Below are 15,333 nucleotides of genomic sequence, written 5' to 3' on the forward strand. Positions count from 1 at the left end.
CAAAGAGAAATGGGCCTATTTCCAAGACTAGTGTCATCAGCTTCTGCAGAAATCTAAATTATCATTTAAAATAAATACATTTGCATTTTGGACTGTTAGCTGTGACATTTTCTGCATTACCATTTAATGGCAAAACCATCAATAGCATGATCTTTAGAATTTAACTCAATCTCTACATTCTTCATTTCAAGAGAGATTGATTTTTTCTTACCTGCTTTCTCTTCTCATTTTCACATGCAATCATTACTGAAATCCATACAGGGGTTTACATTTCTATTAACAGCACATCTATTTACTTTACTGAGATCCTGGACTAAAAAAATAATGAAGTATGCTGGCTTTTATTCTGTTTATAACTGCTATATAAGGTCCAAATGAAGAACTGAACCAGTCTCATTTTAATAATTTCCAGATGTCACTAAGTAAAAGTAACAAGTCATCTACAATGGCAATCATATTAAATGATGTCATAGTCTAAATACAGTATCATGTTTTCTATTGCTGAAGTTCTGTTGAACTGTAATAACAAATCACACTTCAAAAATATTTACCTTTGGAAGTGTGATGAATAAATGCTGTAGTTCCATCTTCCAACTGAACTGCTTGTCCATCTTCCAGACGCAGGCTGTCTCCTGTTCAGAGGAAAGAATTCAAATGCTTCAAAAACAGTTTGAAAAAGCCATTAGTTAGAAAGATTGAATACTAAATACCTAAATCTCTTCAAGACTGTTTGCATTAAAATAAGAAATCAAACTATTACAGGCTATTAGTTAATATAAATATTTACCAATAATACAGTATTTTAAAGTATACTTCTTGTATTATTACACTTACTACTTTTAGGCATGGGTACATGTTGAACATAGGCAGCAGAACCATCCTCTAGTTGAATCACCTGGCCATCCATTAATTTACCATCTGAAATACATCATTAGATTCCTAAAAAAATATTCTGTATGACACATCACACTTTAAACAGATAGGTGATAACTCCTGGATTAAAATGTCAGTAAAAAAATCACAGAGAAATAATGTTTAGGGAAGAGTAAGCACAGTATGACTATATAGCAAAGGTTTTAAAATTCTAGGATCAAAAAAATGGCAAAAGGTCTGATAGTTGAAGTAAATATACCTCATGTAAAAAAACTCTATGCCCTATCCAGTGTGCAGAATGTTTGTTTTGAAATGTAAATATCATCTCATTTGGGTTGACTTACGTTCTGTTTTTGATACCTGCCTCCTATTAGTATCAGGAATAAATATTTATTTTATAGTGTTACTTTAATATCCCAGTTGGAATTGGAGCTTCATAAGCATCGTACAAACATGAGAAACAGATTTTCCCTGTCTTTAGGGGTTTACAACCCAAAGAGATGGTTAAAAGAGGGAAACAGTGTTAAGACAAATCAACTTTTAGTCATTTACCTACCTTTAGAATTGTGCTGTATGTAAGCAGTAGAGCCATCAGCAAGGGTAACTGCTTGCAAACTTACACCTTCCATGTTTTCTAAGTTGTCACCATCTAGTAAGGAAAAAAGTTCATATACGCTATTACCAGCATCTAACCTTAAAAATCACAATTTAAGCACCTCCAAAAATTATGACATCTCCTTAAAACATAATGATTTTAGAAACAGTGGTAAGTAACAGTTCTTATTTGCTTTCTGTTTTTTTAAATCTTTAAAATACACTAGGGTCACATGTTAAAGATTTTGCTCTATAAACATGACAGATAAAATCTAATTTTCTTTAAGTAAAACAGTGAGAATGCCATTTAATAACTACAAAATTGAGGTTTTAGGACAAATATTAATTAGGTCATGAGTCCCAAAAGTGAAACCATGATATATACTTGTATCAATGATTTTGTTTGTGCACTGCTACCTGTCATTAATAAATACAAAAACATTTAGAATAAAATACAGAATTAGGAAAAACGTTTTATTACTTAAAATCACATATGAAGTGTCAGAAAACATAAAAATGTAAACCAATCCTAAATCACCAATTTATCTGAAAGCCCAACTAGTTTAATACATACTTAGATGTAAACTGAAGTTACAAAGCATAAAACAGTAAAACTACGCTGAAATAAAGTCACATTTTATGGTTCCTATTTTGGCACATTTGTGCTCTGCTACTTTAATTAAGAGATCACTTAGTTTCAGAATTAAACTAATGAACTTAATCAGTCTCAACTAACTAAGAATAATTTGCTGATTTGTGCCAGATTCTTCATTTAGAATACATTACATGCATTTTGAGAGATTTATCTGAATTTCGAACAGAAGAGACACAATGATGTAGAGATATTTTAACCTGAATGTTCACCTTGCACAGCTACAGCTTCTGTTAAACAAAGAGTCACATGCTGGGCCTCCATTCCTCCTCCAGAAAATTCAGTCATTCCCTGAGAGTCTCGATTTATCTGAGCTAATAACATCGTCTACCTAGAAAGAAAGTATTCACAAAACATAAACAATTCAAATATAGAACTAGAACTAGTTAAAGACAATCCAAGTTTAATTATATTTTTATGTAACAGTTACAGATATTTTATGTTGCCTTCTTCATAAAGATGATGCAATGAGTGATTGACTTATCTGGAAAGCAGTTCAAAGAAAAAAAAGTTATTTGACATGTCCGTTTTTATTACCTCAGTTGACTAAGCTCTTAAGAACTTCAGGTAGCAGTTGCTAAATTGTAAGTGCATCAGCCACATTTAGATTTCAGTCAAATATGAACCCAGGAAAGGTTCTATAAAAGAAAATGTACCAGCTAGAAAATAGTAATGTACTTCATGATAAAATGTGCTAATAAGAAAACAAGAAAGTGATTGGTGAGTGAGAGTTACAACTTTCTGTTTCTGATAGAACCAGATATAGCCATCCCACTGGCTATGATTTTTTTTCCTCAGAAATGTTTCACTACGGGATATTAAGAAGTCTACTGAATCTGAAAGGCTGTTGATAGCTTTCAGTACTACTGGATTAAGAGGCTATAAAGGAAATATAAAACATTGCATTCTGCTAACTCAGATGTTGGCTTTCATCATAGATATAAAAAAATGAGTCACTGAGTTCTGCAAGCCCTTTAGTTAAAATCATATACAGAAATATGTGGATATAAAGAAACAAAAAAGCCACATGGAACTGTGATTAGGCTATGCAGCATTAAACACAACTTTTTTCCCCAAATTTCCTCAGTCAACAGGTTTGTTTTTTTTACAGTAAGAAGTAGTTTAGATAATCTCACAAAAAGGCTACAGATAAACAATCCAGACTTTAATCTTAGTATGGTTCTATGATCTACTGTTTTGTAACCCAAGGCTGAAAGGAACAATTTTAAACTATTTGCTGTTAAATTTCTGAATAACTAAACTATTTTTAGCCTTGACGGTCTGGAAATATGCCTTTGGATGAGCAATTCATTAACAGTCTCACAGACCACTGAGAAACTCATGCTCATTAAGTTGAAACTAGAAAATAACCAAAACACAGTTAGATCATTTATATACTCCAGAATGCCTGCAGTGTTTAAAAAGTTCAGTACATTAATTCAGTACTGCCAAATTGAAAATTATATCCAAATAATATTTACAGAATATGTCCAAGTGACTTCAGAGCAGATTGCATTTCCTAGAGTGGCGGACAGCTACAGCAGTCTCTTAGTCTCAGCAGAGCAAGTTAGCCCACACTGAGCTGCTGCAGCTCTATTATTGTCCTTATCTCAAGTAACTCTAAACCTGAATGCGGTGCACAAGGCAAACATATCACTAACTTACAAGCCCAACTAACTTTTAATGTGATGTTATATCAAGTATCCACATTACTTCTTGAAAGTAGACCTGGACTCTAAGTCACCTTGGCATGTATAAGAATATGATCGACAGCTTGGTTAACTGTTAAGTTTCCAGTTAATGGAATACATATAGTTTAATAAAGAAAGTGGAAGGAATAGCTTTAAGTTCCCTTTAGAAAAGCTATTCTTTTCATGTGTTACTTTGAACATTGTGCAAGAAAAAAAACACCACCAATGATCAATACACAACTGAGTAAGAAATGTGCCTTCGAAGATTAAAATCTTAAGTAATATCTAACTAGAACATTAAGGAGAAAAGAAACAGGTCTGAAATAGAGAATCTGAACCCTGAACAACTTTGAGCATCAAAGAGAAGATGCAGATAAAGTGGAAAGAAAATACAAAACAGGTGCAAGAGAGATTTTTTATATCCAAGGGAAGATGGGAAATTCTTGTTCTCAGCATACTTTTCAAGAAAAGTAGCTTTTATAGAAAATGAGGTCTCTAAAAGATATGTAATACAACAGAAAAACATCCAGTGCAGAGAAGCCATTCAGACTAAACAGCATTCATACTAGGTGTTTCTGAGGAAAATGAAAGAGCTACATTCTTTCAGACAGTATAGCCTAAGGGACAAGGAATTGTACTAAGACATAAGAGATCTTGAGTTCAACTCCTTGCTTTGTCATCTCCTACTTAGTGACTCTGGACAAGTAACTTCCTAGCTAGACCATTTTATATATTGGAGAAGGAATGCTATATAGTATTTGTTTTTGACCAGAACTCAAGTTTTGAAATAATTCTAGCAGGGACTGGAACTCAAAGGCCTTCAGCTCTGGTCTACTTTAGAGCATTCCCTCTCTTCGGCAAAGTATCTTTTAAAAAGCCTACAACATCTTTAATATGCTATTTGCCTTTAAAATAGAATAATGGCCTTCCTCCAGAGTTTATGCCTCTTCTCTCAACTTTGGGGGGTAGAGGGAGATAGTCAACTCTTAGACAATAGCAAAGTCCCAAAATAGTCAAAAGCAGAACAAATTGAGTCAATGGCTATTTCGGGGGAAAAAAGAAATCTAAGGCAAGATGAATTCAAGGGGCAAAGGAGTAAAAGTATTTGTTTCAATTATTTAGTGTTTCTTACTGTAGTGTGGCAGATTAATAACTCATTGCACACTGTGAAAAATCAGAGTGAACCGCTCCATTCACCAGAACAGTGTTCAGCACTTTCCTTTATTCCAGGCTCCGAGTGAGCATGTCCTCTCACTGACACACACTGCTTTGCCGTTTTCTCCCAATTCTGACACCTTTCACATCATCCCTTCCAATCTCTCTTCCTCCCAATCCTCCTTCCTTCCACTAGCTTCTTATCCCCAACTCCATTCCTTCTCCAAGTACCAGTTTCTTTCTTCAGCCAGTCCTACTATAGTACCAAATTTCCAGGAAGTCCCCCTTCCCAAATATAATCCCATCCTTCTTGTCAAAGTAATCCAGAATATTCCTCTTCCCCCTCCAACTCCTTGTGCAACTAGTCCCCAAGTTTGCCCTCACTGCCGGTCTGATCTATGTCTTCATTACACCATTGCCTCTCGCCTTCCTGCCTCTTTCTCTCAAGACAGTCCTTGATGTTTCCTTAAAATGGTGATGCACAAAGTAACTGGAATTTTTCATGATACCAATATAAAATAACACACACATCTCATGGATGAGAGGAGGAAAGAGTTCAGATCTGTTCAGACCTGTCCACCCACAGTGGAGCCTGCAGCAGAGCGGCACTGGGAGCCTCTCAGATGGCAAAACCCCAGCCTTCGCTTGCTCCTCTGTGATGCAGTGCAGCGCTGCGGGCAGGGAAAGGAGGGCCTTCAGCCAAAGCAGGATGTGTGGCTCACACTCAGCCTCTCTTCATCCTCCTCACCGGAGAAGATAGCGCTATGTGCTCTGAGAAAGACAATGAGGAGAGATCCAAGGCAGATGTAGAGTGGGCCTATGTTGTTCAAAACTGGGTCAGGCTAGCGCAGAGAAAATGTTTTACAGATATTGCTGCTACAGTACCATTATCTTATCTTTTTTTTCTATGACGGCAGTTAAACACTGGAACAGATTACCCAGAAAGTTTATGGCATCTCCATCCTTGTAGGTGTTCAAGACTCAGCTGGACAAAGCCCTGGGCAACCTGGTCTAATTAGACCTGCCTTGAGCTGGGGTCAGACTAGATGACCTCTGGAGGTCCCTTCCAACTTAAACTATTCTATGAGCCTATGATTATCTGACCGTTTTGATACTGCATAGATTTAGAACAGTATCACCATGCTGTTGGTACATCATCTATCATCGCTCTGCAAATCCAGCAGCCTATTATATTTTTCTTCATTCACCTTGCTTTTATAAAGCCAGTCTCTTTGATCAGACTTGGTCTTCTCCCTTACCTCATCATCTTGAGTCATTTTTTCTCTCCCTTTTCTGCTAACTGGCTTATAGACTGCTCTCTCCCCCGCTTCCAATAAATTTGTCTTCACCCTTCCTCCAACCCAAATCTCACCAGCTTCCTCTCCTAATCCACCTCACAGCTTTTATTTCCATGCATTTGCATCACTAAGTTTTCCCTTTAAACCTGTCTGCCAGGAGTTTAGTCAGTGAGAACCTGGAGAGAAGGATTTCCTTTACCCACTTCTAATATTGCACCTCATAAGTCAAAAAGCTGTTGAAAGCAGCTGTTTTTAGGAAAATATACGAAGCCTGGTCTGGGGTCTATATGGCTGTTCAACAAGACTGATGCATGCGTATTCTGGTTGATCTCAAGAGCTGTCCTAGAGAAAAGACACAAGTACAGCCCTGGTCATAAGGTACTCACTGAAGCAAGAACCTGAGGCTCAACTTGGTGAACTCCTGCAGATCTTCATAGATCATGTACAACTTGCAATTTGCAAAGGCATGTAACTTGATGATATTTGGGAAGACTTTCACAAGGACAGTAATACATACTGCATTCCTGACATGATCAATCACTGAAATATTCCTATGGTACTCACAAAGAGAAAATCTTACTATTTTTAATGGTTAAAACATTTTCTAAAGAAAAAAATCAGCCTGAGACAGAAAGCATTGATTAAAATATGAAAAAAATGCTGAACTGTAAAGCAGGGTCTGACAGAGAAGGAAGCAACAGCCAGCCTCAAGAAGTGATGCTGAAACAAGCCTTGCGCTGCTAGTTAGGAAGCAAAAGCAGTGAGTTAGTGACATGTGCTATTGACTTCATAATGCTTTTTGGCAAAAGCTTCACAGAAATGTAACAGTCCAGGACAACTTTGATAGAAAAAATATGTCACGCACTATGGTACATTGGTGCAACTTTTTATTAAAAAAAAAGTATCCCCTTCCTGCCAAAGCACAAAAAACTGCAAACTCAAATATGCTGTTAGGTTCTAAACACTCAGAAACTTTGGGGGGAAGAAAAGCAGGATTTTTCATGAAGTTGCCTGTCTGGAGAGCACTAACTTGTATTTTTCCTTCCACCAATACTCAAGCAAACAGCAGAGTCTTTCAGGTGCTGTTGCTTGTTTTGGAGAAAAGATGAATTGTTAACGGAGAAGTTTTTATGCAAACTAGATATAGCTGCTGGAAACAGAGGAGTGACAGCGGAAAACTAGCAATCAAGCAGCTATAGAACAGCAGCTGCAATTTAGGCAGTTGAAAAGAAAAGCAAGAGCTAGTAGAGGGCATGCTGCAATGGAACAGAAACGGAGTTCTGGGCACTTGGGAACTCAGGCAGCTGAGAGGACAGCATGAGGGGACCCTACGTAGTTGAGAACACGGCAAGTAACAGATGAAAAATAGCTGGCATTTTAAAAATGACCATACCATTTTTTTGTTGGACAAAGAAAAAAAAAAAAGGATGACACTTAAGAGGATGATTAATAGGAAATAAAGTTTGTAACAGAAGCCATAGAAGAAAACTTGCAGTAATAATATACATGGGGGAAAAAAAGGAAAAAAAAATCTAGCATATGCAGGAAGAAAAAAGAGGCAAAAGTCAGGAAAAAAAAACTATTCCAAACACTAAGCAAATCTCTGATTGTTCTCCCTCCTGGCGCAGACAGCACTGAGAATTTTGAAATAATATCCATTTATTTCATTTGAAAACAAATATTACTTTTATTTAAAACATACTTCCATTAATGTACAAAAATATTGTAATTTTATAAAACTTATAAAAACAACAAATAAAAAACATTCAAAAAAGTAAAATGGCAAATGCCACATAACCCTACAATACTTTCCCTACAATACTGGTTTAACTTTCACTAAAGATTTTTAGAAAATTGCATTCCTTACATTTGACAAAATGGATCCCTGAATCAGTGCAAGCATGTCTGCACACTGAAACAATTATCTGAATTATATATTGGCTGCATTACAGTCCTTAACAGCTGATATGATTGCAAATATCAATACAGTAATTTCCAAAAGGGACCTTCAGGAACAAATATTTGTGAAGAATCAAAATTAGTACCTATAGTTAACATTCTGGTTAATTACACATCAATTTACAATTCATTTGCATTACAGTCTCCCAGGTCTCAATGCAGAAAATGACAACTGATAATTTACTGACTTGCACAGAAAAAGTTTGTGTTAGAGGACCTAAATATGGTTTACCAATTGCACAAAATCATTTGACAGCTGTAAGCTCAGAAACAGAGACATAGCAGAACTAACGCTAAAACCTTACTTCTGTTCCTATATGTACCTGTATGATAATCTTTCTCAGTATTACACTGGAAATTGGTAACAGGGTCAGAAATGAAATCCAGATCCTGCGGATGCTTTGCTCAAATGCTTCAGAATGAGACATAGATTTCTTTCTCCTCCAACAGCCCTTACCTCTTTCAGTATTTTACCAGTGCACTGAGTGAGACATGGATTTCTCACTATGAACCCAAGGAGGTCAGGTTCACTTTTAGTGAATATACACAACAAACTACTTACCGTTAGGCATTTCCCAACTTCTGAGTGCTTTGTTCTATAGCCCTAATGTCTTTTACTATATTTTTTCTAGTTCTTGTAAAGGCTACCAAAGCCTAATTAAACAGCAATTCCCATCACATTACACCAATTACCCACTGTGTAAGATGGAAACAAGGCTGAAATCCAAACCAAAAACCTCTACTAAAGAACCTGGCAACTACAGTTGGGTTCAGATAGACTGGTCATTAAAGAAGGTGGAGATATGCAGTTTAGTAGTATATTACATAATTATTTTCTAGATAGCGAAGAAGTGTAGCAAATTATAAATTGCAGTCTCTAACCCTGGCCCTGAAGAGGAGCCTAATCAGGACAGATGGCACTGTCAAGTGCATAAGCATGATATTCACACTCTGAATGGCAGGCAGCACAGCTAGCCTGCAAAGACTCATGTCACCCAAAGCAGAGGCTTGCAGGCAGACTCTGGACTCCATACTCTTTTTGCAGTATTTCAACCTTTCTGTTCCACAAAAGATGAATCTTAGTTATGATGTAGTTCAAGACAAATTAATTACCACAGTCTATGATATCTCTTAACAAGTAACATAAAAATGCAAGATCATATTTATCACTGCCATAATCAAATGCAAATCTTTTGACTTCTGTGTGAGCACTGAGAACTGCGTTTAAGCCCACATAATTACTCTGTGTTCCAGCTGCCTTTTTTATCCCTGCAAAGACTTCACCATATATTCAGTTTACATTGTGAATCACACCTACTAAATATAAATGTACAAGCATTGCAAGTGGTCAGTGCTTGCATTTTATCAAAAAATAACAGAATTAACCAGTGCAAAAAATAACATTTACAAGTCTTCATTCTAACCAATATGACATAACACATTTACGTGCAGTTTTACACTGTGGCAGTGCTGAGAATGCTATGATTTTCAAATATGTGGCATTTAAGAGAAAGCAGACAGATCAGAAAGCCACCCACCCACAGAGATGTCCTACGCATGTGGAGAAGAATCAGGTTGATCCCAAAATTAGACTACTTACTTCACACCTTTCTTGAACATATTAGAGAACAAAGAAATTACTGGTTAATCAGTGCAGATCAGAGTAGTTCTATCACTACGTTAATTGTCAGTGCTGACAGAAAAGTAACTAAACTCATGGTACAGCTCTGGTATGTGCACCTCACCAGCAAATGCTTAGTTCAATGATTATATTTGCCTTAGGTGGCACTATTACAACAGTACCGCTTCTAGGTAACTATCCCAATTGACTAGCATGGCTTCCTGAGCCAGAGATTTGAAATGGATTTTGGAAGACTTTCTGAGAGATCAGATTCCAAAAATCCTTCATGAAAGGTAACAAGTAATTGAGATCCATGAAAAATACAGCATCATTTGCAAGGGTGCATAAACCACAATTCTGAAAGCTTTACAGAAGTACAGAAAAGTATACTATGCTGCTGGTCAATGATCAATACACTAATGAGACAGCTATTCTTACTATACTGCTGAACATATACAGCCTGAGAGAGGGCATATAATCTTTATTAAAACATCAAATTCAAATGAGACTGAAGACACCTATGTATCATTCAGAATACTTGTGGGCACGCACGGAATGGTCCACAGGCATATAAGAATAGCAGCAATGTAAATCCATCTAGCAAAACAGGCCAGCCAACCTCTCTGAAGTCAGATGGTCTTCCTTGCTCAAAGTTAAGACAGATTTCCCCTTTCCCAGACAAGCTTGTTTTACCAATGCTTAGGCATATGTTCTTTTCTATAAATAAATAAATAAATAAACCTGTTGCAGGCTAATAAATTAATTTTACTAGTCAAAGAACTCAGGATAAATAATAATGTGCAGGCTCAGAAACTGAGTAGTAGCTCTGAGACCAGAAAAAAGCTGAACTATGGTAGCTCATCTGATTTTCCATTTTATACCTGAAAAACTTGGAACATGATTCAGAAAGCTAAAAAAATTTTTCAGTAATTTTTCAACACACATGTTAATGAAATAAAGCACTACAGATTTAGTACTAAGTGGATTTTTCCTGAGGAAGTCACAAAGTGGGAAAGAGAGGTGAATAACTTGATCAACCAATGAACCGCTGTGTTTGTATATGTACTATTTTGGGGGGGTTTTGCAATGAAATATATATACACAAAATACTGGCTAGATAAAGAAGGCATCCAGATGACACACATGTCAAAATCCTGCTCAAATTACTCCCAGAAATCAGTAGAAATGCCTCTCTCTGGTTAAAAGAAAGAAAGAAAAAAAAATCTATTTCTATCAGTGTTTTACTTTTGTGCCAAACAGACTTCTAGTCTCATAACTGTCAAGAATTCACAGAAGCGTCCCGTCTGAATTACCAATACAATTAACACTGGCTTTGACCATTCAAATCCTTCAATTTGCTGAGACAGCCAACAAAATAGGGAATCTTGACTGGGTTGTGTTGTGTGATATGAGTTAATTAGTAATCTGATAACTACGTTACAGAAGCATCAGTATTAGGCATGACAGTTAACAGTAGTGTTTTAGCCCATGATCTGTATTTCAGGAACTAATCAGACAGTCTTCCAAATTATCCACCTTTATCCTTAATTTGAAAAAACAGATTATGAATGTAAGCTAAAAAACAGTACATCTAAATATATTTTAAGAAATTGAGTGCAATTCCATATTATCTGAGTATGAATATACCTAAGATATGGACTACACCAATGAACTTGCAAATACAGACAGACTGTCTTCCAATTCTAGAGGTCTGTCATCACTAATGAAGTCCAATAGCATTAAGCAGAAAACAGAATTTTCCCTCAGCAAGAGTTTATAGAACAAACCATTCAGTAGACAATAAAAATACAGACTGAGGGAAGCAGTAAATAGTTGTAACTGTAATTTTAATGTCAACTTTGAATACTGCAGAGCTTGAGGGAATTGTAAATTCCCTTCAAAACTGAGAACTTCAGTTATTTAGCAAGTGCTGTCTTGCTTGACCAAAGTACAATCCCACTACAAGATTAAGAAAGCAGTGTAACACAGAAAACTTTAGCAGACCAAGTCACTGGAAGCATTCACTAATTTAGTCCAATTCAATTTTTGAGTAACTAAACAGTAACTCCTGGTGCGCAAAGCACACTGTAAAAAGACCAAACCCATGGTTCCATGAGCAGGTACACCTAAGAACAGATTAAATTACAGAGATCTGCTGCTTCTAATTCTCTTTTCCAGGAGCCCCATTGACACCAGTTGTGCCATAATAGGCACACACCTGCTCATGTCGGAAGGCTTCCTTCCCCCCTGCCCTGGAAATACGATGTGCACGGACAGGCACCTCCCTCGGATCTTCTCACTCCATCCTCAGAACAATGCTCATACGCATCTCAGTTTATGGAAACTCATGTTTCAGGGCTAAATTCTCATATTCCAGAAGAGAATCCATCCGTTAGGATCACGATCTCAGGAATCCGTAAGCTGAGCAGAAACCTTCCTTCAATATGTTGGCACCCCTGTGCCACAGGGCACATGAACAGGCTACTCGTTTCAATGTTCTCTTTGCCAGGTCTACAAATTTCCTTGCAGCACAGAAGAAAAAAAAAAGACCAGCTAGGAATGGGGAAAGAGCAGAAAAGGATGTAGATGAACTGCAGAAATGTGGAACAGAGATACAACAGTACAAGACAAAAGCCAGTAGCAAAGAAAGGCAAGCAAAGGTTGGCCTGGGATGCCCTGATTATCAGGAATGTGCCTGTTGTTTTGTGTGTGGAAACTCATCCAAATTCAGCTGAGTCCTAAGCTTCGGAAAACAAAATTAATTTCACACATGCCAACTAAAGACTCAGAGCTTAATAACAATGTTCCTTAAAGACTCCACCTATGCTGAGCATGTTTTAACCCAAAACTCTAAGGCCAAGACTTGCATGTGACAGCAAGGAAAGATCAACATCCTGCACTCTAAATGAAGCCCAGTTATACTGGGAGAAGCAGCCCAGGTCCAAACTGTTTTCTTTTCAGCTTTATTTTAAAGCAAAACAACACACATCTTAAGAGACCATTACATTAAGCCTGCAAGAACACTCCAAATTTCTTAACTACTAAAATTAACTGAACCTTAATTCAGACCCATTTGTTCATTACAAAAGCTAACTACAAAAGTGTGAATGGCGCACAAGGATGCCTATTCTGTTAAGAACTATCCTACTCGGTCTAACCAATGGTCCAATCGGACCAGTATAGTATCTGTTCTAATCAGTTAAACATCCGCTACATCCTTGCTATGAGGACTTGCTACTAAATTGCTTTGTGTACCCAGATGGCCAAGGGACAGGCTCAAGTCAGGTACTGCATTACCTCACTAACATAGTGTCACTGGGTTCACTGCTCTGTCAGTATGTTTAAAAGGGCCAGGACAAACATTTTTTTCCAAGAGAACACATTAGCTTGGCCATTATCTGCAGTGCATTCCCCCAAATCCTTGCATAGGCTTAGGCACATTGTGGGGTACATCCCAACTCCCTTTAGTATTGGCTGCTGCCTTTTTGGCTACTGACTTGAACAAAGACCCTCAAAAACAGGCTGAAGGTCAGATGAATCATTCTGATGCTTCTAAATATCTTTCCCAGGCATCCAGTAAATTCAGCTCTGTCAAGTAACAGATGTACGTTTGACCTTTTAAGGAAGGCCCAGAAAAGAGGGTGTCCAGGGACAGACCACGACCACCACCAAACTTAGTTGATGCACCCTCAGCCTAATCCCTCTGTGCATGTGAACAACCAGGAAGCCAGCCTGGAGGCAGCACATGGACCAGTAAAGCAGCTGCGAGCAAGGCCTGGGCAGCAGCCTGCCGTTCAGACCGTGCTCACTGCTCAAACTCCCATCAATTCCCTTCTCCTGCCTAGTAGAGGACAGTAAAACACGGGGCAGCAGCGATCAGACATACTGAAGCAGTGTATGATTTGAAATATTCCAGAAAAAAAAAAATGTACAAAGCCGGCCTAATTTGGGCACCTATTATGAGAGAATATTCATCATTTTATTATCTCTGAAAAGGGAACACCACTTCATGGCAAAAATATTTTGATGTTTAAGTATTATATGCTACACAAACATGAAGACACACAGTGAAGTCTGTATGACTTTTCAGTTAAGTAAACTTCTACGCTTGCTTAAGCATTTCCTTTATTTGAGCTTGACAATGTAAAGCAAAGAAAATCTTGCATAGATGGGACACTAGAAATAATGTTATTCTATTACTATAAAGAGGATAATTTATGTAAATTATGTTATCAACTTCAAATACATCTAAAAAAAAGTTTATTTTACATAGCTCATTTACACTGCAACTTATTACCAAGACAATCATACACTATTTGACTACACATGCTTGAGTTTCATTTTCTTTAGTGATTCAAATTAATGGCTTCTGACATATAAACGGCTTGAAAGATCAAGAATTTAATGCATTAAATACAAAGAAATAAGCCATAGAAGATGGTTACGTTGTACTCTGCCATTCTAAAACTGCATGGCAAGTATACTTACACAAAGATAAAACATACTACACACATGCTCCTTCTCTTTGAAAAAAGTACTAAGACAAAAACATTTCATTTTCCAGGTGCTATCAACTTGAAACTGTGACAGGAATGTCTGCTATATAGTCCTCTAAAGCACTACAGATTCACAACATAGCTGAAGCAGAATTTTGAGAAAACTTTATGATGGAGAATATGTTTTGTTTGAAAGACTGCAAGGTTGTAGCTTCTATAACACTGGAAACAAGAATATGTTTTGTTAAAAGTACTAGTACCACTCTGTATACAATGGCAAATTTAAGCCTTTGGCCATTCAAAACAAACCCTTAAATAACTTTATACACAAGTGCAGGTGCAAAAATGGATTTTTTTTAAAGAATATTTAACTTGCATGAAAGCACACCATTTTTTCTTGATAAAAAAGAACCACAAGAACGAACTTATAAAAAAAATGAAAAAATCTTTAGGTTACTGCAAACACATTTTCTAGATGAGTATCTTCTAGTTATTTTTGTTCTATTAAAAGCTCTAGACCAGAAAAGCTTTCCAAAAAGGAAATGGCAAGAGAGAACAGGTTATAAAGCATTTAAAATAATTTTGCATGCTATTTCGATGAGTTGAGAGGGATGAACTAAAATAGATCATTTCACAGGCTCAGCGCAAGGACCTTCGTCTGTGCTAGCACAGCAACAGCCACGTGTGTGCCACTACACTAAGCAACGTTAAAAATAAGCAAGTTCACGTTTGAATAGCGAAGTATTCCTTCCCGAACGTGTCTACATCGAGCCTCATCTGTTAGGGCGAGAGAGCTCGGCACTCAAGTGTTTTTTCCTTGAATGCTGTTTGGCGAATTTAGCCTTCTTGAAAATGGGGATTTCAGGCAAAAATGAAATAAAATAAATAATAATAATAATAATAATAAAAGCAGACTGGGGGAAGGTGTGCCCAGCAGCGAGTGCTCACTCACCGCCCCCCCGGCCGCCCCCCGCCCCGCCCGAGCCCCCCCGTG

The 15,333-nt window shown here is 37.2% G+C and overlaps 1 protein-coding gene across 5 annotated transcripts in view; it reads right to left on the reverse strand.

Moving 5' to 3' along the window:
• Window positions 1–5,715, reverse strand: part of ZNF143 (zinc finger protein 143) — a 33,452-nt gene extending 27,737 nt beyond the window's left edge. For 3 of the 5 annotated variants that reach the window (XR_003254324.1, XM_026070412.1, XM_026070436.1), the window contains exons 1-5: window positions 5,538–5,715; window positions 2,320–2,450; window positions 1,430–1,522; window positions 835–918; window positions 552–632 (exon numbers count right to left, since the gene is read on the reverse strand). Coding sequence is in view for 4 of the 5 variants with exons in the window: in XM_026070412.1 (XP_025926197.1) it covers window positions 552–632; window positions 835–918; window positions 1,430–1,522; window positions 2,320–2,443 (382 nt within the window). In the remaining variant the exon portion in view is untranslated. The remainder of the gene's footprint in view (window positions 1–551; window positions 633–834; window positions 919–1,429; window positions 1,523–2,319; window positions 2,451–5,537) is intronic. The other 2 variants (XM_026070403.1, XM_026070427.1) reach the window with 2 other exon arrangements.
• Window positions 5,716–15,333: the final 9,618 nt, after the last annotated feature.

This window comes from Apteryx rowi, unplaced genomic scaffold (genome assembly GCF_003343035.1).
Source record: "Apteryx rowi isolate R43461 unplaced genomic scaffold, aptRow1 scaffold_107, whole genome shotgun sequence".
NCBI classification, from domain to species: domain Eukaryota; kingdom Metazoa; phylum Chordata; class Aves; order Apterygiformes; family Apterygidae; genus Apteryx; species Apteryx rowi.